The 26,633-nt window shown below is 35.8% G+C and overlaps 1 protein-coding gene across 1 annotated transcript in view; it reads left to right on the forward strand.

Moving 5' to 3' along the window:
* The window catches only part of CSMD1 (CUB and Sushi multiple domains 1), a 1,093,428-nt gene that overhangs the window by 696,661 nt on the left and 370,134 nt on the right, over positions 1–26,633 (forward strand). The window contains exon 7 of the mRNA XM_053974810.1: positions 12,836–12,913. Within this exon, the coding sequence (XP_053830785.1) occupies positions 12,836–12,913 (78 nt within the window). The remainder of the gene's footprint in view (positions 1–12,835; positions 12,914–26,633) is intronic.

Genomic DNA, 26,633 nt, shown 5'->3' on the forward strand with positions numbered 1-26,633 from the left:
TACTCAAGATGAAAGACATGGAAGTTATATTGAAAATAGGAAAGATTCTTAATTTATCTGTGCTTTTAAATTCTGTATTTACATATGCTGTTTCTACCCTTTTACCCCCCAACAACATCAAATCCTTTAGGAATTTAGACACTTGTGGTTTTTCCCTGAAACTGTGGGACCTCTGTAATTTTTGAAATGATAAATACATTGCAACAAGTGTATGCTTCTGTGACTATGGCAAGCATGTGCAACAAAAGCATTTAATATACACAGTTCTTTTAGTTTTAAAATTACTTTAAATATTTCAGAAAAAAAATCAGAAATTTCATTTCATTTCATTTTGGTAACTCAGCATAAGTATGTGATCCTTTGCACTTACAACTTATTTTTTTCCAAGTTTACCAAGGATGCATATATAATACCACTGCTGGGTACTATGAATGCAAATGTTAAGTCTGTGTCTTAAGTCTGTTAATTTGAGTTCACAAAAACATTGTGATTCATCCTGCTGATGCACCAGAAAACTATGAATCAACATAGTAACAAGGAGGAAGTTTGTGATGATGTAACATACCTGGAAAATAGTTTTTGTTCTTCTTCAATATATTTTATCTCTAGAAAAATACTCACCAAGTAGTTAAAACTTTTGGGAAATATTTGAGGAGATCATTATTTCAGATGTGTCTCTCTTGATCTGTATAATATATCAGATACTGGTATAAGTGTGAACTTCCTTGATGTAGAATATACCTTGAATGACATGTGGAAGTGTCTTATTGCAATTCAAATTCTTACAATTACAGAAATTTCCTTTCCTAATTTAAATAATTCTTATGAATTTCAGGTTTATAAATTTTACTGTATTTAATACAAAGATTTCTGAATTACATGAGAGATTATGAATTACATAATTATCTATCTTATCAGAAACATAAACTGTGTTGAAACACAGGAGAAAGATTTCAAGACTCATAGGATGAAAATTCATAGTGATATAAAAATCAGGTTAATCTAACAGCTTCATTAAATCGTTTTTATTACACAGCATTAGTGTGTAATATTATGTGTGTATTTGAAAACTAAGCAGAAGCAACAATATTTTCAGCTAGAGTAATCTAGTAATACCACAAATTGCACAATAGCAGAGGTTGGAAGAGCCCTCTGGAGCTCATCTAGCCCATGTCCTTCTCAAAGAAGGATAACCTAAAGCAAGCTGCCCAGGACTGTGTCAGGTTTGTTTTGAATACCTCCAAGATTAGAGACTCTGCAGCCTCTCTTGGCAACCAGTGCCAATGCTTTCCCTAAGAATAAAAATATTTTTGCTTTTTTGTAAGTGGTTTTTCCTGAGTTTCAATTTGTGCTTGTTGCTTCCTATCTTGTCAATGGATATTATCATGAAGACTCTGGCTCCACCTTCTTTACACCCTCACATTCACACCAATAACATCCACCCCTGATCCCCCCAAGCTTTCTCTTCTCCAAGCTCAAATGTCTCAGCTCTTTGAGATTCTCCCTTATGTTTTTGTTTTCAGAAACTTATTTCAGCTAAAATTCAAAAGTCTTGACATATATTTCCATCTTAGATACTTCTCTCAAGTTAAATAATTATTTGAACTGATCATGAAACAAACAAACAAAAAAAAAAAACTCCATAAAAACTAAATATTGTGACATAAACAACCTTGTTTTCAGGCACAAAACCTAGCAGTAAAAGAATGCCTCCAATGTCTGATTCTCTTCAGACACAAGCCTTGTATTTGTCCTGCATTGCAGGCTGTATGACTCTGAGACCTCCAAGAAACATTTTGCTTATGCGCAGCTATTCCCAATAGTTTAAACAGACTGTTTCAGAATAAACACATGTAGTTGGGATTGATGTGTTGATATATTGAGCTACACTGTCTTTGAGACATGTGAAGTAAGTATACAGACTTTTTAATGTAACCATTTAGCACTCACTTTACTAACAGATGAATCCTCATTACCAGACCAAACTGAAGGAATATTTGTGATTGTTCTAATTTCCCAGAAAGTCTAAATCTTGAGCAGCTGTCCTCAGTGCATTTGGGACTCAACTTTCTAATGTTACTTAGACTGCTTTCTCCTGTTGCTGCTTGCTAGAAAGAATAGCCCTTTAAAGTCAGTCTGTGCTGCCTCATTGTGACTGCTTGCTTGGTTCATTTATGTGTGTGTGTGTGGTGAAGATGTATAATTGTGCTGCACAATAGTCTATTGTTTCAGGGAAATACAAAACTAATTTTAATTGCAGTCCTTAGATATTAAATTAAAGCAGCCTTTATGTATTGCCAGATAGTAAGTTATTGTGCTTTAGAGTCCTTACATAGATTTTTCATGGTAGCTGTTAGGTGTAAATGCTATTCACAAAACAAAATCACAAGCTATTCCTCAAAAAGGGGTAGCTTGTCCTTTTGCAGATAGCATCATAAAGACTGTGGTGAGTTGATGTTGGCTAGATGCCAGGTGCACACCATGTCAGTCATTCACTCCTCTACCTCACCAGGACAAGTGAGAGAAGATGTATTGAGATAAGGACAGCAAAGTATCACTTGCCAGTTACTGTCATGGGCAAAACAGGCTCAACCTTCACATAATCCCACTCCTTTCTCTGGCTGCTATTAATGCTGCGCAGTGACTTCTTTTCCTTCTTATCCCATTGACGATGCGCTCAACCTTGGCCAGTGGCAGGCCAGTGGAACCATCTAGTTTTGGTCCTATTAGACATGAGGGAAGCTTCTGGCAGCTCTTCACAGAAGCCACCCCTGCAGCACCCCTACCCCCCCACAAAAAGCTGCCACTCAAACTCAATACACAAATATATTTTTGAAATATTTTTAATATAAATCTATTAAAATCGATTTGTTCTGTTCTCTGGTGCCAACTTAATCCATTCCTTTCCCTGATGTTGGTTCCTACCCTAAATACTCCATGATTAGCCTTGTGCAATATGAAAATGCTCTTCCCTTTTACTCCACAATGAGCTTTGTATCCCTGAGCAGGGCCCCTCCTGGGTCTCTGAAGTGACTGGAGAGCTCCTAGAGTGAGCTGTGCCACAGCCCCTGGGGCTGGGTCTCACCAGGGACAGCCCTGGGAAGACTGGGGTAGAGGCTGAGTCTCTGTGTTGGTTCCCCCATTAGCCAAGGGCCCTCTGCGTTTCTTCTGCACCTGTGGTGATGGACCCAGGGTGGTTGCAGAAAGGCCAGGAAGAGGTGGCATTTGTCTCACCTATCCACCACCATGTCCCTGTGCTCCTCTGCATGTGCACGGGTGAGCTTTTTATTGCCTCACTGTCCTGGCTGCAGAGGGGGCAGGCCCTACATCTTTGTGAGCAGCACCAGGTTGCAGTTCTATACCAGCCATATAATTGGTGGTGAGGTGGTTTTGGGGGCCAGAAAAGGTTGAGTGCAACCCCAGAAGCACCCAATTCTGCCTCTCTGCTGGGGAGGTTGTTGGGATCAGCTCTGTTGGGATCATCCTCTGCTACTGGTGCTACACATCCCTGTCCTGTTTGTCTGGGTCATGGCTTGGAGATATGGTAAAGCCACTGTTTCTCCAAGCCATGGTGCCGACAAAAGCTGAAGCGCCGTGTTGTGGAGTCAAAACCCCAGCAGACCCAGAGCAGTGCAGCGCCAGTGCCAGAAGCAGCCATGCAGAATCAAGTCCAGCTTCTGAACTGGCAGCGTGGTATGACACAGACAATCTGGCTTTCAAGGGTTTTGTTGTGGCATATTTGGGGGGATCCCCGGGGTGTCCCCAGGGGGCCCCCTAAGCTGTGAGTTTGCTGGTAGCAGCAGGCAGGCAAGGAGAGTCCACATGGCTTCTGAGGGCACTCATTAGATGAGGGTTTATTGGGGGTCCTACACCCCGGAACAGCATGGTTTCTGGAGTGGGGGGGAAGGGGGGAAGGAGGGAGAAAGGGGCAGGGGAGAGAGGGGCCGAGGGAGCACCGGCCACAAGAACCGGCTAAGGGAGAGAGCCCTGTCACACCGGCACACTTAAGAGGGAGATTCAAAGTGGGCGCAGAACAAGATTTGGGCCAGTGGGATTACAGACACATGATACTTCAGGGGGGATTACAGGCTTGGAATAAACCATACATTTTCAAGGGCTGAGACAGAGCATACCATTTAACTAAAATGTAACACCACAGGGTTTGTCCGCCATAGTTTTCCATTGTCTTAGGCTCAGGGACAGGGAGAATCAACCAAAGGAAGCAGCCACCATCTTGTCTTTGTCCCGGGGCTACGTGGATGTGACCTATGGGGAGCATCCACCATCCCATCTTTGTCCTGGCAGCCACATGGAACTGAGTCAAAGTGGTGAACTCCTGTAGTGTGTAAAACACCTTATCTTTTTTTATAATGTGGTTATTGATATTTTTGCTGTTACTGTGTGTTCCTTATTCCATGGCTTTTTTCTCTTTTTGTTATCTCAATCCGTAGTCTCTGTCTATCCTTCTCTTACTGGAAAGGGTGAGGGGAAGGGGAAAGGCTTATTTGGAGTTTCATGGAAATGAAACTCCAGATCCCCACACGAACCTAGCACATCTAACAGTGTCACTGGCTTTTGAAAGCAGGTCAGTATGGGAGGCAGCATAACACACCTCTTTGAGCAACAATGGGATAAGAAACTTTTCTTCTTTTCCTAGTAAGAATTCTGATTATCGGACTTTATATAGTTAGCATACAGATTCTCTTTTCCCTTCATATCAAATTAACATCATGTTTATTATCTTACCATAGCTATATTATTGCTGTAACTTGGCCTTTCCAGTCAGCCAAAATTAATACTAACAAGGAGTCTATTTAATTTTCTTTTCTTTGTTTGATCTTTAATCAGGTAAACAGAATTATTATAATTTATTTCATTAAAATATTGGAACTACCAACTGGATATAAAACTATGCATAATTAATTTGTTCTGCAATTTTTTCAGGTCTTTGTAGCAATATTTAGTGCCCCATTTTGAACATGGTCAAGAAAACCAGCTCACTGGTACAAAAAAAAATTAGCACTGTACTAGAATAGCACATCTTAATGCATCAAGTAAATATAGTTTTAAAATACTTGGCAAGTTGAATGTATAAATAAAATATTGTAGTGTAAAAAGTGAATCCACATGATTGATGTTTGGTTTTCCTCTTGAATCATATTTATTGTCACATTTTCCATCAAATTATAGTAGAAGTTTAAAGAAAAATTTAAAATTTTAAAAATTAATTAGGTATAGAGTGAAGAGTTTGTTTTGGTATTTGCTGTTTTTTCTTCTCCACACATCCTTTGTCATTTTCATTTATTTTTTGTATCTTGATGCTGATTTCATCAATAAAAATATTTATGTCCCAATTTCTCTGTGTTTACCTATGGAATATTTTTTTGTAGTTTCAGAGTTTCTGTTCAGAAGGAGGCATGGTGTTGAATGGCCCTGAAAGCCACCAGAAAAAAATTACATTGCAGTGACATGATCTGCCTTGTCTTCTTCATATCTGCCATACCAGTAACATTGGTCTCATGGAAATGAACTCTCACAGTATATATCATTGGATACAGTTCTTGTTCTGCCTTGTTCTTTGGTGGCATTGCCATAGGGGGAAAGATGTTACAGTCATTCAGTTATGAACATCTTTTTTTTTTTTTTTTTTTTTAAGTCCTCTACCCTCACCTATGCTAATACATTAATTCCCTTTGCATATTCAGTGGGAGTTGCAGAGCATATGATTTGTCTTATGCCAGTGCTCCATAAATGTGTAAATTTCCCAGAGGTGAATTATCATTTACAGGCTAACTAAGAGATGAAAACTTGGCACTTCCCAGAAACAAAGCTTTTCAATGTACACAGAATGATTTAAAAGGTGTCATGAAGATTCCCCTGCTCTTTTGCCTATTTACAGCATGTACAGTATGCCTGTTTAGATTTTCCTTATTGCCAGAACAATAGAAGGGTTTTTTAAAATATTTTTTTGTTTTCTTTTTAGGAGGAAAGAACCCCAGAATATCTTTAGCTATACAGCTAAAACTGATCTGCTTAAGTTAAATATTTATTTCAAATTTCCTAGAAATAGAACAGAATAAGAAAGCTTCCAAAGTAAAACATGATTAATGGCTATGTTTACTTTTTTGCTTTTGCAGTAACTCGGGCCTCTGTTGCAGAGCATTTCAAATAAAGTATTCTATTTTTGGCAAGTTTTCAGAGAGGTTCAAGAAGGTATTAGGTATTTTGATAATTCTGTATCACAAGTTATCTATCTATTGTGTTTAACTATATTCAGTATATCAGGATTTAACAGATAATCCTTAAGTCAAACAATGAATATAATAGAGGCTGCTGAAATAAATATATGCTAATGGGAAACCATGAGTGAAATAATGTAAATCAACTTGCAATTTTAATTCTTTCTATGAATTTTCGTGATTCACAAAGTCTGCCTATAAATGCCTGTCCTTTCTACATATTCTTTAAAATCCTAGAAATGATGTTTTAAATAAGTGAAAAGAATTTGCAGTGTTTCCTTGATGCATGATACTTTTAGTCAGTGATTTCATTTAGAAATGTTACTTAGAGTAAATTTAGAAAGAAAATTAGTAAAAGCAATTGATAACATCAAGAGCCAGAAAAACCTGTTATTTTCTAGCTCTTAAGTGATGCTGAGTAGACTTTTCCTTTAAAGAGTCCTGAGACAAAAAGTTATATTTTGTTAAATTTTATTATCAAGAGAGTAAACCAGTCTTGATATGAAAACATCAACAAGGAGATAATCCACCATCTTTCTTGACCATTCTTTTCTGTGTTTAATAGAACCACTTATATAGTCCAGTACTGCCACAGTAATACTTATTTCTTAAGTGTCTAGTAAAATGTTGCTAAAAAGGCTCAGACATAACTGTCTCATGATCTCAGTGCTAAGAAGATGCCAATTTAGCAACAGCCATTCAGACTTCAGCCATTGTTTGGCATGGTGTTACCTCCTCAGAAGTTAAGAGTATTCAAAAAACTATGGTTGAAGTGGCATTCGAACAAGGAACTGAGTGGTTCTCATTTTATGATTTATTTTTAGAGACAGCTCCTACACACTACTACCCAGTGTGTTCTGTAACTCTATTATTATCTAACTCTATACTGTATATTCATAGACTAAATTGTATTGATACAATTTTCCAGAACTATGGAGAATATCTGCAGTCACTGAAGACTTGATGCCTGTTGGACTGGTTTTATTATGATACATCATACACTGAAAGCACAAAGTAGCTAAGGCAGTCCATCAGGGCAAGGGGCCAGCTAGGAGACATAGAGAAGGTTAATGGAAAAAAAATGGCTGTGCTTCTTTTTAAACCTGCAGAACCTGCGTCAGCTTATACAAATAGAATGAGAAAGATTTGTGTAAAAATCTATTGTGACACCAATTTATCTTTATGCCATTTATTCACTAGTACTGCATGCAGAGATTTCCAGCACAGGGAGCAGGTGGAAGGTCTGATAGTGACAGGCAGTACTTTGCTGAATTGATGGAACAAGGAAGCCAACTGATCACGAACCTACAGCTTTTACAGGTAGCCATATAGGAGAAACATTTGTGCCTGCTGTGAAGCTCTCCAGAGTTATAATACCGATTAGTAGGGAAGATTTTGAAAGCTGTTAGAGACAGAAACACTGGTAGAGTGTATTAGATGGAATACTCTTCAGGCAAGGAATAAAGAGAAAAGGGATGGACTATTCCAATGAGCTGTTTTAAACTAGAGATCCTATGGAAGGCTGTGATGCTTCTGTGAAAAGTCAAGTGGGCAGCTGAGAGGAAAAGCTTCTTAGGATGCTCCCAGGTTATTGAATGTGGGATCTTGTTTTATCAACAAAATTATTATAGAATTCCCTTCATAAACTGAAGTGAATAGTAAGAATGAGAAGGATTGCTTTTATCTTATTCTCATAAATACTAAACTTTTAGAAAAAATTCATAGTACAACAGGCCATAGTGAAGCAGAAGAAAACACAGAAACAGATAACAAACTGTTTACTGATCCCACATGACTCTGAGTAATAAGAAAGAAAAGCTTAGTTCACAAGTATAATCTGGAGAGAACACTGATGCTGCCAAATGTGAAACTGTAGGTTATTTATTCCAGGGCCTAAGGTACTGGTACTATTCTCATAATGATGACTTTGGGGGAGAATGTGGAAAGATTAGGCACCAGGACAAAGCAAAGAGAGCACTGAAGCAGACTCTTCAATCTGAATTAAGAAAACACATTATTTTACAACAGGATTACTCAAATTGAAGAAAATCAGAACAGTGAAGCTAAAGCAAAAGGAAATTGATTAATTCTTCACTGTACTGAGATAAATTCACTAAGTTCATTCGAGAATAATCTTATGAATCTTCTTGAAAACACATCACTTTTTTACTGAACTGTACAAAATATTTGAAGCCAAGTGTAAGTGTTGTTAAAACATATGTATCATACATAAAAAATACTGAAAATATTGGGGTTCTTCCTGTACTGTAACAAAACCAGAGAACCATTCAAGTATATCTAGATATATTCCTTATAGTGACATAGAGCTTCAGTCTGGACAGGAAAGGTGCTTCTTGTGCTCACCAGATACTGGGCAATATGCTGTTTCTCTTCACCTTCAAATATCTGTACTTAGGAAATATCTGCAGTGAAGGGCAGCCAAGAGCTGAACTCAGCAGAGCAGCTTGAGGAAGCTGCTCTGACCAACAGATGATGTCAGAATATTTTAGCTTTGAGTAGTAGCCAGTATTTGAGATCTTGGAGGTTATTTCATGCAGGAAGAAAAATCAGCAAGATACTCATGTATTTGGGTAATTGGGGAAAAACATATTATGTCACCAAAGTTTGGGGTAAAATGTATTTTCTTCACACATGTTCAAATATGTCAGAAACTAAGAGCTGCAAGAAAATCACAGTAGATTTGAATGAAGATTTACACCTGAAAGTTATAGTTTCATGATCCAATCAGGTAAGACCAGGCATATATTCCTTCCATGGCTTAGTTTATTTCAGCTATAGTAAAGAAAAAAGGAATACCACTGGTGATTTCCAGTAGTCTGATAAGATTGTCGCGGACTTCCAGCACTCAGCTCTCTGCCCTCCTCCCTGAATAAGTAACTCGTCTCCAAAAGACTCTTGAAGCTATGATGAACAGAAAAGGTGAAGTGAGCTAATTCAGTAAGCTTAACTGGATGTTTAAGTGAAGCCAGAAGAAGGCTATGCAAATTTTTAAAAGTAATCGCTTTAAAGAGTGAAAGTGTTGTTCAATTCTGACATTATTAATGTAAACCCATTCCTCTTTTTGTGCTGTTAAATGGAAAATCATCTTTGAAATCAGGAAAATCTTTCTAATGAAGGTGCAAGGAGGAAGTTACAGAGAAGTGTCTCAGAAAAGTTATTCAAATGGGACTTAAATTGTTATAAAACGTCCAATTTAGAGTATTTCTTTTATTTACAGGAGGAGTTGAACTGGTTCACTCGAACCACAGTGTGCAGTAGTCTCTGTTTCTTTTTCAGATGTTGAATAGTTTTTATTTTAGGGACTATGCTTGCTTAATGCCTTTTAAAACTACAATAAAACACCATATAGGGCACATGCAAAAACTTACACACTCAAAGCATAAAAGAGGCAAAAGTTTGCTTTTTATATATCAAATTATCCTATTTAACCTCTTGGATCCATATGTCTTCCAGATAACTACATTTGACTGTTAAAGTTTTACAGCCATAAAGACTCATTCCACATAATGTTTACTGTCTAAAATGTAGGGATCTAGCTTCAGCAAGTATTGTATGCTTCTGTTATCTTTCATGGAGAGAAAAAGGCATCTCCAGAGGAGGATTCATTGTGTCTATCTTAGAAGGGGATGAATTACCCCCTTGAGAGAGCTATTTCTCTTTATAAAACATACATTTAGAGGACTGATCTTAAGTTTTGTGCATCCCCTCCCTAATGTCCTTTCAGTAAGATACAGAATGCCTTTCTCTTGACATCTGAAAAAAATCCAAAGATAGAAACTGCAGGACTCGTTTCAGTGCATGACAGTCAAAAAGCTTTTCATATATCAAGTCAAAACATCCTGTTTAAATTTGTGATCTTTGTATTTCAAATAAAGCTCATGAGTATAATTTTTCTTCATTCACATGAAGTGTGCTTCAAATATGTATAACAAATGCCCTTAAGAGTGAAATGTCACAAGGAATTTGAGTGATGATTGTAATTTTTACTCTAAAATAGTCACAGCACAAAGAGAAGAAGGAAAATATAGTTCTTTTTTTCTGTCCATTGCCTAATAACACAATGTTTTTATTACTCATCCATGTAAGCAATATGGGTTCTGAATCCTCAAAGAACTGCTCACATGTTTTACATAATGATATTAATGAATTGAGAAAATCATGCTGGCAGAGGGGCCACAACTTAGACAATATTCCAAATATTCTCTGCAAGAACTGTGTTGTTCATTTCCCATTAAATATGGAATAATTTTAACAGACTTGTTACACAGCCTGAAAAACTGAACATAAGGTGGAACTTGATGGAGATTTTCGTACCTAAGTCTGAAAACTAATCCAAATAAAACCATATCCATGAATTTGCCCTTCCAAAAGGCATTGGTGATAATATTGTCTGCTCTTAAGTCTCTGTATGACGTACAGTTCCTGCCTTAGAAGAAAACACCACACTGCTATCGTAACCATTTTATACTATTCAGCTACAATTGTGTTTCAATCATCTTTCATCATTTGAACACCTGTTTTCCGCGTTTAGGCATGAATGACTGCACTTGCACATGCACAGAATGTACTTTCTGCAGTACTTGCTCAATTTCAGTAGTCAAGAAAAGCCACCTTCGCTCTGATGTTACAATACAGAAATAAATACAATGGAATAATGATTTTTAAGGCAATATTTAAAGATAACTTGCTTTCTACCACTTCACTCCTTAGAAATATTTACATACAGATCAGTGCATAGTGTAGTAATTATAAAATTTATACCATTTATACCATGTAATGACAAAAAGTATAACTTATATTCTGTAGTATGAATTTATTTACTGTGGGCTACTAATTGCTGCCATATAAGAAATGTTTGTGTTGGAATCCTGAATGTTGAGAATTTTAGACTTTCTGTGCTGAAAGGCACAGACCCACAAGAGAACACTGCATTTGACCTGAGGCTGTGGAGAAGATTTTAAAAATTGATTGATAGTACTGGGATTACTTGGTATGTAGTTGGTTAGAAGTGTGTAATATCACAGGGTGGAAAACTTGGAGTTTGGGGTTTTAGAATATAGAAATAAAAATGAAGCAAGATGGAGGTTTTAGGGTGGAGACAGGTTTTTCTTCTTTACCTTCTTCTTCCTTCTTGTTCATGGATTTGGGTGATGTTTTGTGATTGGACAGAAAGGTCCGCATTGTGGGCTTCAGGGGATCAGTTATTGGGTTAAAAAGGAAAATAATCTAGGTGTCCTTTCTTAATTGGGTAGTTTAGTTTTAAAAGACCTTGTAACAAGAGTTAGTTAGCCATTTTGTGCCTTGCTAATGAAAAGCTGCCTAACTCATGGTTGTGAGACTGTTTCACTGATAAGAAATAATAAACACCTGAGTCCAAACTTGGAACACCATCTCAAGTGCCTTCAATCCCGACCTCAAGATATTTGAGTTGAATTCTTGTTTCTGTTTGTATCTTGGATAAATAAGTGCATTTTGAGATTATTAGCCCCTGCAAGGTCTAGGAAAAAATATTTAATATAAATCAGGGAAGGATTACAGGTTTTTGTAATTTTTGGTAACTGAAATGCATCTTGATGTTGTCATTAGCATTCTGGTACAGAGTCAGTCATCAGCTATTTTGCAATTTCTATTGTTTTTTGACACAATAGTTTTGAATTGTTCATGCTTGTTCCACAATTATTTTCTACATCTGATTTTACTTTCCATTGCTCAACTTGTTCCCACAGAACTAATTAATATCCTGTGAAGGTGTCCTATATTTCTATCCTTTTCTCTTACCATTACAATAAAATTCTACCCTGTGTCTTCCTTAATGTATAGCTGCACCGCTGTCTTCTCATGTCTCTTCCTACTTGGCTCCTGATCCCACCTATGGTGCCCAAACTACTTAATAGGGATAGGCTGGGAGTTTATCAGACATTCAGCTGACTAAACAGAGAAAAAAGATATTAAACCTCTGATGCATCTGTTCTTTCTCACAAAACTTTGCCCCTGTGAGAGCTCTTACTCTCTTTCTTCTTTCTAATTCAGTTGAAATTGCCCTGTAGATTCAAAAGGGTTTAGGTGAGCCAAATAATGTATCACACTGTGTTAATCTCATTGGGAAACAGAACTAAAAACATGTCTCCTGATGAAAAGTGAATCAAACAAAAGCAGGTGTGAATATCACATTGAAAGCTTGTAGTCCTTGAATATGTGTAGATAATGTTCTGTATATTCTATGTAAGAAATAATTTTTTTTTCACGTTTAAGATTTTCTTATATGGAATAGCAAACACAGGAAATCCATACCTGCAATTAGGACAGGCTGGTCTTTTCTTTGAACATAAAGAAACTTGAATTAAAAATGTTGTTAATCCTGATAATATATGTTTAAAAAGGACATGGTTGTATTTTTGTAAAAATAAATAAAGCCAAAAATTTATTTGGATTATCACTGAAGCTGCAGTTATTTCAGTCTGCTGTAGGTTTCCTATATAGCTTTGTATTATTTTAATGCATGATTTTACAGCTGTATGTCCTTTTAATGAGGTTTAATAAAGAATTAATTTCTCTTTGTTTTCTTGTCTTCTCAGTAAAAAAAGCAATTGAACTGAAATCAAGAGGAGTCAAGATGTTGCCCAGCAAAGACAGCAACCACAAAAATTCTGTCTGTAAGTTGTTTATACCCTTATTTTTAGTAACTGCATATATCTTCTGGAATTCTTGTGAATATACAAATCAAAGAGAGAGATGTTGGGATGCTATGGTTATAAAATGGTAATTATGCTTTCAATTTTCACTGAATCAGAACCCCACTTATAATACTCTACTGAGGGTAGAAAGCAGAATATGGTGATCTAAACTCTGAAAAATATGGTATGTAGAAACCCCCCTGCATTTTATATATTGCAGTATTTTTGTATATTGGATTATTTAAAATTCAGAGACACATGGCAAGTTAGGAAATCCAGGCAAAACAGTACCATATAGACTTTGTCAGTTTAGTACTGGGGACAGTGAAGGCATCTGAGAATTTCTGTATCTAAATTTATATTTTGTGATCTTTTTTCTTCCCCTCATTCAATATCATAGCTAAATTCTTTCCTCATCTTGCCACACTGTCTGGTGACCACCTCCTTCCAGTCTTGCACAGCAGGGGTTAAGAACTGATGTAGTTCCCAGCTTCTCAAGAAGATGGAGGTCACAACATCAACTTCCCTCATTGCATGCATAGTGCACTCTGGAATGACATCTGTTTGGTCCCTTTACACCTGTGTAAAGTGTAAAGCTAAAATCAAAATGCTACCTATGAGACTATGAGGTTGTTAGTTTTTTTGAGCATCACTTTCTCTGAACTGGCAATCTGACTAATATCCTGAGAGCTCTTTCTCCATTAATTAGGCCAGCCTTGAACTGAGCAAAAGAGGATATTTTTGAATTTTGAAAGCTGAGAGCCCCTTAGTTCCCCTCCCAAGAAAAAAACCCAAACCAAAAAAGCCAGAGGTTAGGCCAGCATTCACACAAAACTCATTAAAAGTGTTAATGTAATGGATGAGATGTATTCAGATAAATTAAGTCCTCATGTAATAACAGTGAACTTAATGAAGCAAAACCTATGCTGTGTTTGCCTCATGTGTAATCTGCAAGTGCAGACAGAATAAGTGTCTTGAAAGCTGATGTCTAGAGGATATGTTTTTTTCTCTGTGTTTCTGTCATGCATTGTTTAATGCAAAGTGAGTTTTTGGTATGCTCACTGGAACAAAAGAGGCATGACAATTTTCTGCTTTAAATATTGCACATTGATGATGTGGCACTCAATAGGACCTGTTTATGCAAGGTGTAGCAGAAAAAGTTGATCCATCTTTTTGGTGTCTGTATCTGAATGGGTGATTATTTCATTATTTATAAGTTATTTCTGGGAGCTGTGTGATCTCTGCTTATGGTCTCAGAGCACATGCTGTCAAACAGCACATGTAGTTACAGAAAGTGGAAGTAAGACAGGCTATGGAAGAAATTATTATATAGAAGTCTGTTGTTTACCTCAAATGAAAATTGTCTTTTTTTTTCTTTGTGTTTTGACTTGTAAAACCTTATTATCATGTCTGACTTTCCAATATAAATCTAAGTAGCGCATTTTTATTAATACCATTACTTTCAAATATATAAATATTTTTAAAATTATAATATTAAAATACAATAAGTTGGATTCAAATGAATTTTGATGCTCTTTCTGATGTAAGCTTTAAGTATTTAACCATTTATCTTACTTGTACTTAATCAGACAGAAAAGATAATTGGGGATTTGTCTCCAGAGAAGTTACAAGAATGGATATCATAATTTGATGCCAATTAGAATATTTTTTAAAAAAGATACATTATATACCAACACCTCTCACTATTTTTGTATGTTAGATCTTTTTAATATTCTCTCTCTATAAAGCAGAAAGCTTAGTTTTGGCTTTTTGGCTTATGGGGGGTAAATGGAATGCAAATATCATCACGACAAATGCTGTGAGAGCATATACTGTGCATCCCAGGACCTGTAGCTTTCCCACAGCTCTTCCTCCCAAGCAGAACCTGCAAGCAGCTGGTTCAAAAAGCATTTCACACCAGTCTTTTTAGATTTATGTAAAAAATGTTACCAGTGTTACCAATGATAATAACATTACTGATAATTCCTCGAGGAATGCAGAATGGTATTTCAGTATTTCAGTGGTGTACAGTCATAGCTCACTCTCCTCCTTTTGGAGCTGCCTGGATTCCAGGACACTTTCTTTCATATCTGCCATCCTTTATAAAGAGTCAGGTAGCAAAGGCTTTCAGATGAAGGTGCCTCTATATTGGAAAGAAAATTCATTATATATTGTAGCACTCCGGAGGGAAACAAGAGGGCTTTGCTGTTGTTTTTTGTTTTGCTTTGGGTTTTTATGTGGGATTTTTGGCAGTGTTTTTAGTTGGTTTTGGGGGATTTTGTTTGTTTGTTTTCATGGGGTTGGGGTTTTTTGTGTGTTTGGTTTTTTTTTGTTGTTGTTGTTTTTTTTTGTTTGTTTGTTTGTTTTTTATGGGTTGGTGGTTTTTTGGTGGTTTTGTTTATTTTTTCTTCTTTGGTACATCCAAAGGAAACATATCAAGTTCGTTTTTTACGAGATAGTCCTGATAGGCAGTACCCTTTAACAGGGAGCCAGATGCAGTTGAATTGTGATTAAATTATTCAAGGAAATGGGAAAAGGATGGGAAAGATAAGTGAAATAAAATATGGTCCTGGTTCATTCATACCTTGAACTTGGCAAAGGTGTGAAAGAGTAAACTGGGCAAAGGCACATGGGACAGGCAATTTTCATGGCTCTAAGTGCTTGAGCTGCCACAAACACTGGCCAAATCCAGTCAGTATATTTACCCTTGGTCATCTGAAGCTGATCTCTCAGAGGAGCAAGGGCAGAGTTGTATTTTATGAAACTGGTTAGGGAAAGCAAATCCAATTGCATCTGTTGGTGTCCATCTGATTAGTTGCCTACCCACTTTTGTTATCATTCTGATATATATGCTATATTCCCAAAGATCCATCTTGCTCATCTTACTCATTCTAACATGAAAACCTGCAGACTCTGTGTCCCTAATAGCTTTGGCCTTTTCTAAAACTGCTATGACTATAGTTTGCATCATGACTGATCAAATAAAAATAAAGTTCTTATTGCTGTCTCTTGTATGAGTATTTTCATGGCATGATTTCTGTTCAGCAAATCTGTCAGAGGGTGATTATCATCTCTAAACATCTTGAGCATTACCTCTACAGCAGAGTTTGTGCCTGAGAATCCTGTACATCCAAGAGGAGAGCCCAAATGAAGTGAGCTACAAGGACAGACCAAAATTGGGTAGCCATAGTCCTTAAAGATCTCATTTTTTAGTCAAATAGAAGATCCTTGTATTTTATCTCTTAAAGTCTACATACCAGGCAGTTACTGCTAGTCATGCTATGTGCAAAGGATAACAAGTGAATATAGGTCTTCAGGACACCAGTTCACAGAATATTGGGAAGGTAGGGCCATAACTGCAGACCTGCTAATTGGCACCTCTGCAAATCTTTGTGCCTTCTGCAGCCCAGAAATGGAGAAGGGTTAGGAAAGGAGACTGCCCCAGAGGCCCCTAGTGCCACCACCCTCCTGCTGAAGCCACAGGGCAGCCTCACACTTCCACACCTCCTCACCAGCAGGAAGACAAAGCACAGGAATGCATCAAGCTCACAGTAAATGCCAAGGAAGTTCAGTGAGGGGAGACACATCATATCAGGTGAAAACTGCAAATGATTATACAGTTTATGTAGTGTGCGCAAATCTGCCAGTGTAGTGATGCTAGGAGGGGAAGGCAGCAGTGACAATGAAGTGCCTGGGAGAGCTGATTTCCTGAGTTTGCTCATGTCAAAATGCAGCATGGCAAGTTGCTTGCCACATGACACAGCAAACTGCAGGGAATGTCCGCAGTCTGAAACAGTGACAGAGATTAACAGACAGAGTCATTCTTTTAAAAATATGGCATTCATATTGAACCATGTCAGCATTTCGTAGTAATTACTGAATATTGAGCGACCTAACATCACTGTGCAAAATAGTGCATGTGAACGACTGTGTTTTATGAAGTGCAAATTCTGTAATTATTCACTAAGTAAAAAACTCTTATACTTCACAAAAGCAATTTCAGGCTTCTGTAGTATTATTTGAAAATGTATTTTAGGATACTAGGAAAACCCATGTTAAATACTTTGAAGATCATGATTTTTAATGGAAAATTAATGCATCCTCTGAAACTTGAGTTACAGAGTTTACCTAAACAGTTCTTCACCCTGAATATGATAAAAAGAGCTACTTTACAACAATTATTTTTGTGATGTAGAGCCAAAGAACAAATGAGTTTACAGACTAAGTATTGATTGGTTACAACACATTAAGTTGAATTAATGGCACATGCTCTTGAAACTATAGTGATTAATACCAAAATGGGATTACGTTGCTAATTCTGTGTAAGAAAGAATGACAGCAGTCATTATTTATTTTGTTGTTGGGTAACTGAGAAAAATGGCTTAGGACATTGTAACATAAAGTTAAAAATTTTAGGATGAAAATTTGTTGCTTACCAATACATTCCTCACATTTTAAATAAACTGGCAATTTCATCTTCTTGATGTCTGACTACTGGTAAATGTACTTTGACAGAAGCAATATGGAGACTAGTCAAATTTTGTTCTTCATTTAATGAAAAAGTATTTTCCTAAGAAGGACAATATTGGACTAAATAGTTGCATTTAATAGCACAATTTTCTGACTGTTTTGTTCTTATAACTTAGCAAAAATCAATTTATATACGTACTTTTATATTTTGATCAGTAGATCAATACCTAGAAATCAGTTGCAAACCAATGTGCAATCAACTTAACAAACATATGACAACCACTGAAGGTCATGACAAGTTTCAGATATAAAAGGAAAAATTATTGCTACTTACTACATTTTAAAAATGAAATTTATATCTCCTCTTGATATAAATACCAATTTCTGGTTATTATACTCAAATTTAAGTTATCTTATAAAATTTTCCCCAAAATATCTTATTTAATAAGTTTCTAGTATATTTTTCTGAAATTATTTTAGGATCACTGAAAACCTATGTAAGAGTTCCATATTATTAATTTCAAAATGCACATGTCATAGTAAATTTTCCACTAAAAACTCTGGGTTTTTTTTTGTGCTTGTATTGTGTTGAGTCTTCACATGTGAAAAACCATTTCTTAGTGAATTTGGGTCTTACATGCTATTTATTACATGCTGTGTCAGAATCAAATAATGATAAAAATACTGTTAAATATTCATTGTTCTGATAGATGTCAGTTTCAGATTTTAAAAAATCCCAACTATACAACATCAAATCTCTCTCATTCTTTAAAACTATGCTCTAATCTACATTAATTTACATTAATTAAATATAGCATCTCACGCTTGCATTAATTTAAGAAACTTTGTATCAGTGATGGGATTGATCACCAATAAACATGATACGAAACTAGCTACCCAAGTAATTGCAGGCAGTTGATATCAAAAGATCCTAGGTTTGGATATTGTATGCCTAAGTGCTCTCAATATTCAGTCTATTTTTTGCTTTGAATATTTAAAATATTATGTGAAACCTGTATTTAAAAAATAGTGAGAGAAACAAAATACAAGAATTACAATATAGTAGAGAGACTCTATCAGTTTTTTTAAAAAAAGAAATCTTCTAGAAAGTAGATTTGTTCTGCAGAATTCCAAAGGCCTGTGCCCTTTCAAGAAGAATTAATTTAAAAGCACTGGAGAAATAAATGTAACATAAATCTCTCTTTTTAATTGGTCTCTCTGCCAGCTAACACAATTAAAGCAGATGGGAAAATGTTGGCATCTTTTGGGCTTTTATTCTGGGGCACACAGTAGTGTTTGCAGGTGTTTTGAACAAGACAAGAGAAGAATGCCAGTATATTATGAGACATACTTTACTAATTTTTGGAAGGAAAACTCACTAGCATTGCATTTTATAGTGTTATCTACTTCATGTCCTTTAAAAAGAGAAATTTCTAATTGTGGAAATTAGGATTTCCATTTACAAATCTACTGCATTTCAAAGACTGGTGTTTCCCAGTCTCTTCATGAAGCATTGCAACACAAAGGTGAAAACTGACAGGCTTCATCTGCAGCTTTTTTCAGACCTTTAGTGAGCATCTCTTCAGCATTTTCTGTGTTCAGTAGCAGATATATCCTTTCTTTCATGAGGAAAATGGAGGCCTTTGAAATACATCCCTTTAAGACTGAGATTCTTCAGGGCAAGACTGTTGAGTTCTAAGGTCGATACAAAGGTACCTCTTTCTCACTAGTTTCTGTAGCAGTTCTCACTGAAGATCTCAGTGTTGTCAGGGGATATTATTCTGTGCTTACGTGTTGTATTGTGTTATATTAATTTACAGGCACTGAAATTATTCTAATTTTTAAGTGTCCACACAGTATCATGAGCTCCCCAGCCTTTTCAATCATGAAAGTTATTTTTCATTTGTTCAAATCTCACAGCTTGAAAAAGAGAGTATTTTTTTTCAAATTTGCATTTATATTGTGCATGTCTTCAAATGAGAGAAAGGATTGTTTATAACTTACTAATGTAGTACTTACCAGGTTAGGAAACACAAGGCTTAAGTATCTAAGATCCTGTGGGTCTATACTGCCTGCCAATATCCAATTTTATTTCAAAAAGTCTTTTTGCAGAAACACTTAAGCACATGTTAATTGTTCAGTTAAAGAAAAGAGGGAAGTAACGTTTAAAACACTGGCACTTTCATACAACAGGTGAAGGGATCAATCCTCGAATATTTAAAATTAAAATGTCCTTGTTATATATGTCTATGTATACCTACTTACATGCATACATACATACATACATATAATTGTAAATAATGCATAATACTTAATATTCCATTACACCATTTACCACATACCTAGTGAAAGATTAATGACTCTATTTCCCTTTGTTACCGAGTATTATGGTATGAAATTGGGCAGTAGGAAAAATAACTGCAGCACTAACCTCTAACTGTTTATAAAGCATTAATAAAATAGGAAGGCTAATTACCCTGATATACTTTGTCCTATCATAGAGTGTAATAGTACAGAGTTTCCCAAGAGTTACAGAGTTTGGGATTTTCAGAGAAGATTAGTATCCCTATGCAATGAAATTCTTCTACAATGCTATTTCACTATATTGTATAAATGGCTTCATAAATCAGATTACTAAATTATACTTGGTGTTTCTAAATAAGCCCTCATCACGGCAGGAGTTTAAATATCTTTTAAAATACTATGCAAAAATCTTGCTGGGAAAAAAACTACTGACTAAATATATTTGTGAAGAAAAGCATCCCTTATAGCTACAAGGAAAACAAGGTGCTTCATCAATTATTTAATACATAATTTGCATATATAATTTGTGAAATAAGCAGAAGAAAGCTTCTATTAAAATATGTAAAACAAGGTGCAATCTGATTGAATTATGGATGGTTAAAATGAATTATTATCCAGCTAGGAAGCTGAAACTGCCATTAACTAATTTTCATATACAATTATAGAACGTTACATTACAAAGTGAATGTTCATACTGTAGGCTAAACTGACATTCAATTCTGTTATTTTCAAAGTCAAAGGTTTAAAAATAAGCAACTTGCTTTCAGCAATTACAAGTCTATATAAATTAAATATTCATGCAAAATATAAATATAACTTTTATATAATTTCCTTGGCTAAAGTTCTATATACAGCTCTGTTAAAATATAGATGTGGGCAGTAAATAGGCTGGCAAAATGAAGTCTGTGTAGATTCAAATAATGTAATTAAATCATGAAGGTATTCAGAATTTGTGGATGGGTGAATTCAGATTTCTAGAACATAAAAAACATGGAAACAGCTGTAATTAAAGAAAGAGGTATGACACTGGTCTATGCAGTGAAGGTATGCTGCAGAATACAGACACTCTTACTGTTAAGTCCTTTGGAAGAATCAGAGACTTCCCACCTCCTGCAAGAGTTCCACTTTCTGCAGAGGCTCATACTGAACTTGTGTATGTGTTGAGATCCTGGTCTTCTAAATCCTCATTGTGGAAGAATATCTTCAGAATTTGATAAAAGGTCTTTGACTATTTTCTTTTTCTGGAATATGTTATCTACATTACAAAACACTTTGGAAAATAATTTCACTGTGTTGGTGCAGTATCTCACTGTCTGTTTTTAGCCTGTCACACCGGAATGTGTCTATTCCTACAGCTCTTCGGAGCAGAACTGTGAAAGACCAGTGTCATATATGTTTGGAACAGGGAAGTTTTGTTCAGTGACAGCTATTTTATGACCTTCAGAGCAGTTTGTGTCCACTACTCCTTCTTCACCTGGAAAAGGGAAGTAAAATTTTATGCAACATTGTATATTAGTTTCCTCAATATGTTCATTTGGGAGTTTGAAATATTTTTGGAATGGGAACAAACACAACAAGAAGGAATTTAAATGGAAATAAATACATTGAGTTACTTTTGGCAGGAAAGGACTAGTTGCTAGGGGGAGGGGATTATTCAGCATATGTTCTGCCACTGAAATCAATAGAACAAATTGTTTGTTCTTAAACAAACAAGCAAGCAAGCAATAAGGTTACTCAGCTACTTATTAAAAAAAAAAAAAATGCAAAGGAAAGTCCTGAAAAATTCCAAAGTATCTGGCTAAGTTTTCTGATTTACATTGGCATACTTGAAAGAGAAGGGACTGTAGGTGTGGTGCTCTGGCTCATATGTATGCTTCTAACATACAAGCCATCTGAACTCTGGTAAGAGTGACAAGATCATTTTTTCATATATCAAAGTTTTAAGTTTTAATATCCATGATGTTTTAATATGCATGTTAGTTTTAATACACATGATGGCATCAGGAAATAAGTTTATCTCAAAGTCCACATAGTTTCTGATAATACAAGCACTTGTTTGATTTCTGTCTTCACTGTCACAGTTTTTTCTGCTTCAGGATTCTAACATGAAAGAGGTTCTCCTGAATAAGCAAAAGATGTGTCAAAAAATATATGCATATCTTTCCTAGTTTAATGCTTTTGAACTGAACTATGAAGCTCAATGCCTCTGCTAGAGGAGCTATAAAGTCAGTGAATTAACAAATTAACAAGAGCAAAACAGCTGGCTTCTCTAAACCAGCATTTTATGTGGCATATATTATTTTATTAAAGAAGCAACTTTTTATTGACATATCAGCTTTTCTTTCATGTGTTTGAAGTCATATGGTAAACCTGGTTTGTACTGAGAAGTACGTTCCTTTCTCAATTCTACCAGACCTGGTTTTCAGTAGTCTGCAAATGTGCATCTGCAGTCCAGAACATCAGAGGCTAAAATGAAAAGCACTTACATTGAGATTAAAAATATAGCATGAAGCAGTGCCATCTGCTGTGTATTACTCTGTTGAATCTATGGAATATACTAAAAACTTAATCCACAATTTAGAGTATGAAAGTTCAAAAGCACTTAAAAACAATAAATGATAGTGTAGTCCTCAAGGAGAAGTCCTAATGTGTAAGATGGGCTTGGTTTGACGGAGCATGAGACATTTTGGTGAGGCAGAGCTTGAATACCACACCACTGTTGTTATAAAAAACAGATAATGCCCTAAATTTCAGTCAGGTTTACTAGAAATTTTTTTTCCTGTTTTTCAGTCTTTCAGTTCTTATTCAAGAAGCCATTACTTTTTGTCTTACTATATGTACTGCATTTTAGTTTTGTTCAGAGCAGCCCATATGATTCTGTGTTTCATATTTGGGACCAAAATAATGTTGATAAAACATCAGAGTTGTGGCTGTCATTGAACAGTGTTTATACAGTGTTCAGGCTCTTTCTAGCTATCTCACTCTTTCTTTTTTTCATACTCTTTTTCCCCCTTTCTTTTGAAATTCTGTCATTACTTTCAAACTGTCTGACTGTTGCCATTTAAATCCAAATCTTGTTCCCTCTGCATTTGAATCAGGCACTGGGTTCCCACTCAGGAAGTTCTGGAAGAAAAAGAGTAGATGACTGTGCAAGGAAAGATTAGTTCTCTGGATATTAATTGATTGCTAGAAGTGGAGAGTTCTACAGGCACATCACACTTCAGAGTCTTAGGTTTTGTTAAATTTAGTGCGTATTTGGGATGTATTGCTTAAACTTGTTTATTTCAATCATCTTGAATTACTGTTTTCCAAAGGACTCCTATTTGGCCATTTTTAGTAGATTATGGGAGAGCAAAACGCATATCTTTGACACAAAGGTCACTTTTGCAACAAAGATGAGTTTTGAAGGTGGTGCTAATACATTCCCATGGAAAAAGTGAATTTTTTAAAACATTTTATTTTTTTTAGTGTGAAGAACTGTGTTTTCTTTGTGGCTCTCTCAAAAGTGAATGAGATGAATGAACAATTTTTTCAATTTAATATCATTAAAACAAGAATAAAGAAATATAAAGCAGATGCCTAAAACAGAAAATTTAAGCCCCAACTGCCTCTGTTTGATAGTTATGTACAAGTGAAATAAAAAAATACATTTCTGAGCAACTTTAAAACAATTGAAAACATCAACTCTGCATAGAATATTGCCAATAATATTTACCTGTTCTTTATTCCTGTTTTGCCATCCACTGAAGTCCTTTCCCTAAAATACATATTTAGACATAACTACTTCAATCTTTGCAATCAATCTTCAATCAATGCAACCTCACTGATGATCTGAAATATTCCCAATGACTGATATATTCAGGATGAGTGTCACAGACATTTATCAGCTAAAGGCGTGGGAACTCAAAATACAGCTTTTGAGGGAACTGATAAAACAAATATATAGAATATAAGGAATAAACCATATATAAGGATAAAGCATATATATAGATTATAAGGAAAGACTGCTCATTTTCTTGGATAGTTCTATTTAGAATTTAATAAAAGTAAAATAAAAGCTAGTGTGAGCTAACTGTGTAGGCACAGGATACTTTGCTGCAATCAGAAGTCTAGTGTTTGAATTATTTCTTCACTTAGATGTACAAGCTTTCATATGTATATAATTTTCACACATAGGTATACAAACATATCTACAAGGTCCAAAATCCCATCATTCTCCCTAGTAAACAGTCACTTAGTTTGTTTCAGTGTGTGCTGGTGTAAGAGAATACACTCTCTTTTGCCTTCTTTGCTGCTTATTCTTACACATTCTTTGATTAGTGCAAACTCTTCAGTAGACTCTTTGACACTCATATTGTTGGCAGAAGTTGCCTCAAACCTTGCAATTCTGTTCTCTTTTTGAGTTTCCCTGCCTCCTGCTGACACTATATGGGAGAAGCACTCATAAGCTTTCTGAACAATACATTTAAGCTGGAGGTAACAGGGGGTATAGATAAGCAGAAAGCCTCTCTTGGTGAAAAAATTAATATAGTAAATATTGAGGAATCCATTCAGTGCCAGTAGCAGGTGAGCAAGATGCAGCTTGAGCTGCAGGTGGAGCTCTGGTTTTGGAGCCCAAAAACTGGGCAAATAAACTTTGCAAATAAAGGGCATGGGGACCTGTGGCCCAGCCAGGGGACCAGACACTCAGAGACACGGCAAGAGCTGAAGACTCCGCTGGAAGAGTCCAGAGCTTGGCCTGTGAGGGTATAAAAGCCTTGGGGTTCCCTTTTTCCGGGGTCCCCCCTCAGAGGCACTTGCTCCAGCTGTTGTTTTGTTGATGCACCATGATTCAATTATTTTAAGGATCCAGGTCCGAGACTCTGCTGTGGGAAGCCAGGGGTTGAACTGGTGAGAAAACGTCATCTGACTGTGTGAGAGTGGGGTGTGCAGGGAGAGAAACAGGAACCTGTCAGATCACTGGAGCTGCCTGCCATGAAGGGGCTTCAGTCCCTGCCATGAAAGTCTCTGGTGGTGGGAGTGTGACTGCCAGAGTGTGGCTCCTGTATGGTCAGACAGGAAACTTTCCTTAACAGTAAAATGTAAAAGCAGAAAAATTATTTTTAGTTCAGACAACAATTGTGTGTAATTCAGATGACAATTTTTGGATGAAAATTAGAGCGAAAGAGATGTTAAAGGGATGTGACACAATTTGCTCTAACAGCAAGCTTATTAACACTTCATGCTTAAAATGCTGTTCTCTACCAACTAATAAAAAGAGCCCATCTGCTGCACACCAGGTAATTAAAGCTCATAAGAAAAAATTCTTGGCAAAAGGAGAAGAGACAAATCTGCCCCATTAGCTGGAATTGGATTATGGTTTTGGAATTCTCCAGTACTGTAGCAGCTATTTTATATTCTATATTAATGTATTATACACGCTAAATACAAATATAGCAGTCCTATTGGATTATTTGCATTCCTATGGCTTACAGCATTTCTAAGATGACTATTCTGTCTAACAGTAAATATTTTAGTCCTCTTTCTCTTGACGCTTTTTTATAACAACACCATGGTTATCATAGATATGTAGGAAAAGTGTAGTGATTTTCCCTCATAAAAAGTAGGAAGAACATCTCAATGAGTGACATTGTTTTTGTTAAAGCCTTATACTTTTAAAATAACTTACAACTCCTTTCTCACAAAAATATATTCACGTAATATTACAAAAATGGTTTTGACAAAAGTCCAAGCTTAGTCCTAATTTTTCATATTGTTGGGAATGTTTTCTCCATGCCTGTCAGTGGTCCTAGCTCATGGTATAGGTAATCTGTGTTTCAAGGAACAATAGAGTTACAGTATTTTCTTTTATCTTTCATTTCTTGTATAGAAAAAATGAAAGTTTTGTTGAGGAAGTTGTGTATTATTATACAATTTAAACTGTTTGTCATACAGTTACACATTATCTTGCTCTCCCTTAACAATCAGATAATTTTTTTGTATTTCTTTTGTCTGTACAATAGAAGCTGAATGCACTTTAATTGACAGAGGCTCAGCTAGAATTGTGGATGCCTCCTGAGCCCCTGCTGTGTTCTCCCACCCTTTGCAAACAACACTGCTGGGTAACAAATTCCCCTGGATTAGGGGAGTAGCAGGATTAGCTTTAATACTGGTGGGATGTCATCAAGTAATACACAGAGTACTAAAAAGTAATTATAGTTGTTAATATTTAAAAGCTGTAAAAGTGGTCATATGAATAGGTTTAGCACATGGACTATATGATTGGCTCTTCATGGACACAGAAAAAAAGAAAAAAATATCAAAATATCTTTTACAGGACAGTTAAAGGTCAAATCCTCTTCTGTTTTAAAGGTTCAATTTGCATAATAACAAAGAGCAGAATCATTGCTAAGAAGTATGTGGAAAAAGTAGTTTTTAACATTAAAAAATTATTTTCCTCTGACATCATTCTAAAATGATGGTTGATTAAATTGGTTGTGCTAAGGCTTTGACTTTGAAAAAAAAAAAAAACTAAACTAAAATTCTATCTAAAATATTAATTAATTTGTGAAATTTACAGAGGCCAGTATACAGGGGCTTCGGCTGGAGAGCATTGAGTAGCCCTGTCTGTCACATTATAATCAGCTATATCTTGAATATCTTGAATTTTATTTTCCAAATAAATTCAAATGAAACAAATATTATTCATAGATATATCTCAGAAATTAATTATTAAAGTGCTTTAACTTCTGGCCTTTTAAAAAAAAAGGAAAAAAAGACCTTATCGAATTCCATTTCACAGTATTTTAACTGGAAAAAAATCCTCATAAAAGCTTAACTATAATGGCTTGAATGGTTGTATAGATATCTAGAATTCCCCATAGACAAAGGGCTGCACACCATTACCTGTAACTGTTTAGCTGAAGAAAAGCAACAACTTTGAATC

This window comes from Vidua macroura, chromosome 3 (assembly GCF_024509145.1).
Source record: "Vidua macroura isolate BioBank_ID:100142 chromosome 3, ASM2450914v1, whole genome shotgun sequence".
NCBI lineage: Eukaryota > Metazoa > Chordata > Aves > Passeriformes > Viduidae > Vidua > Vidua macroura.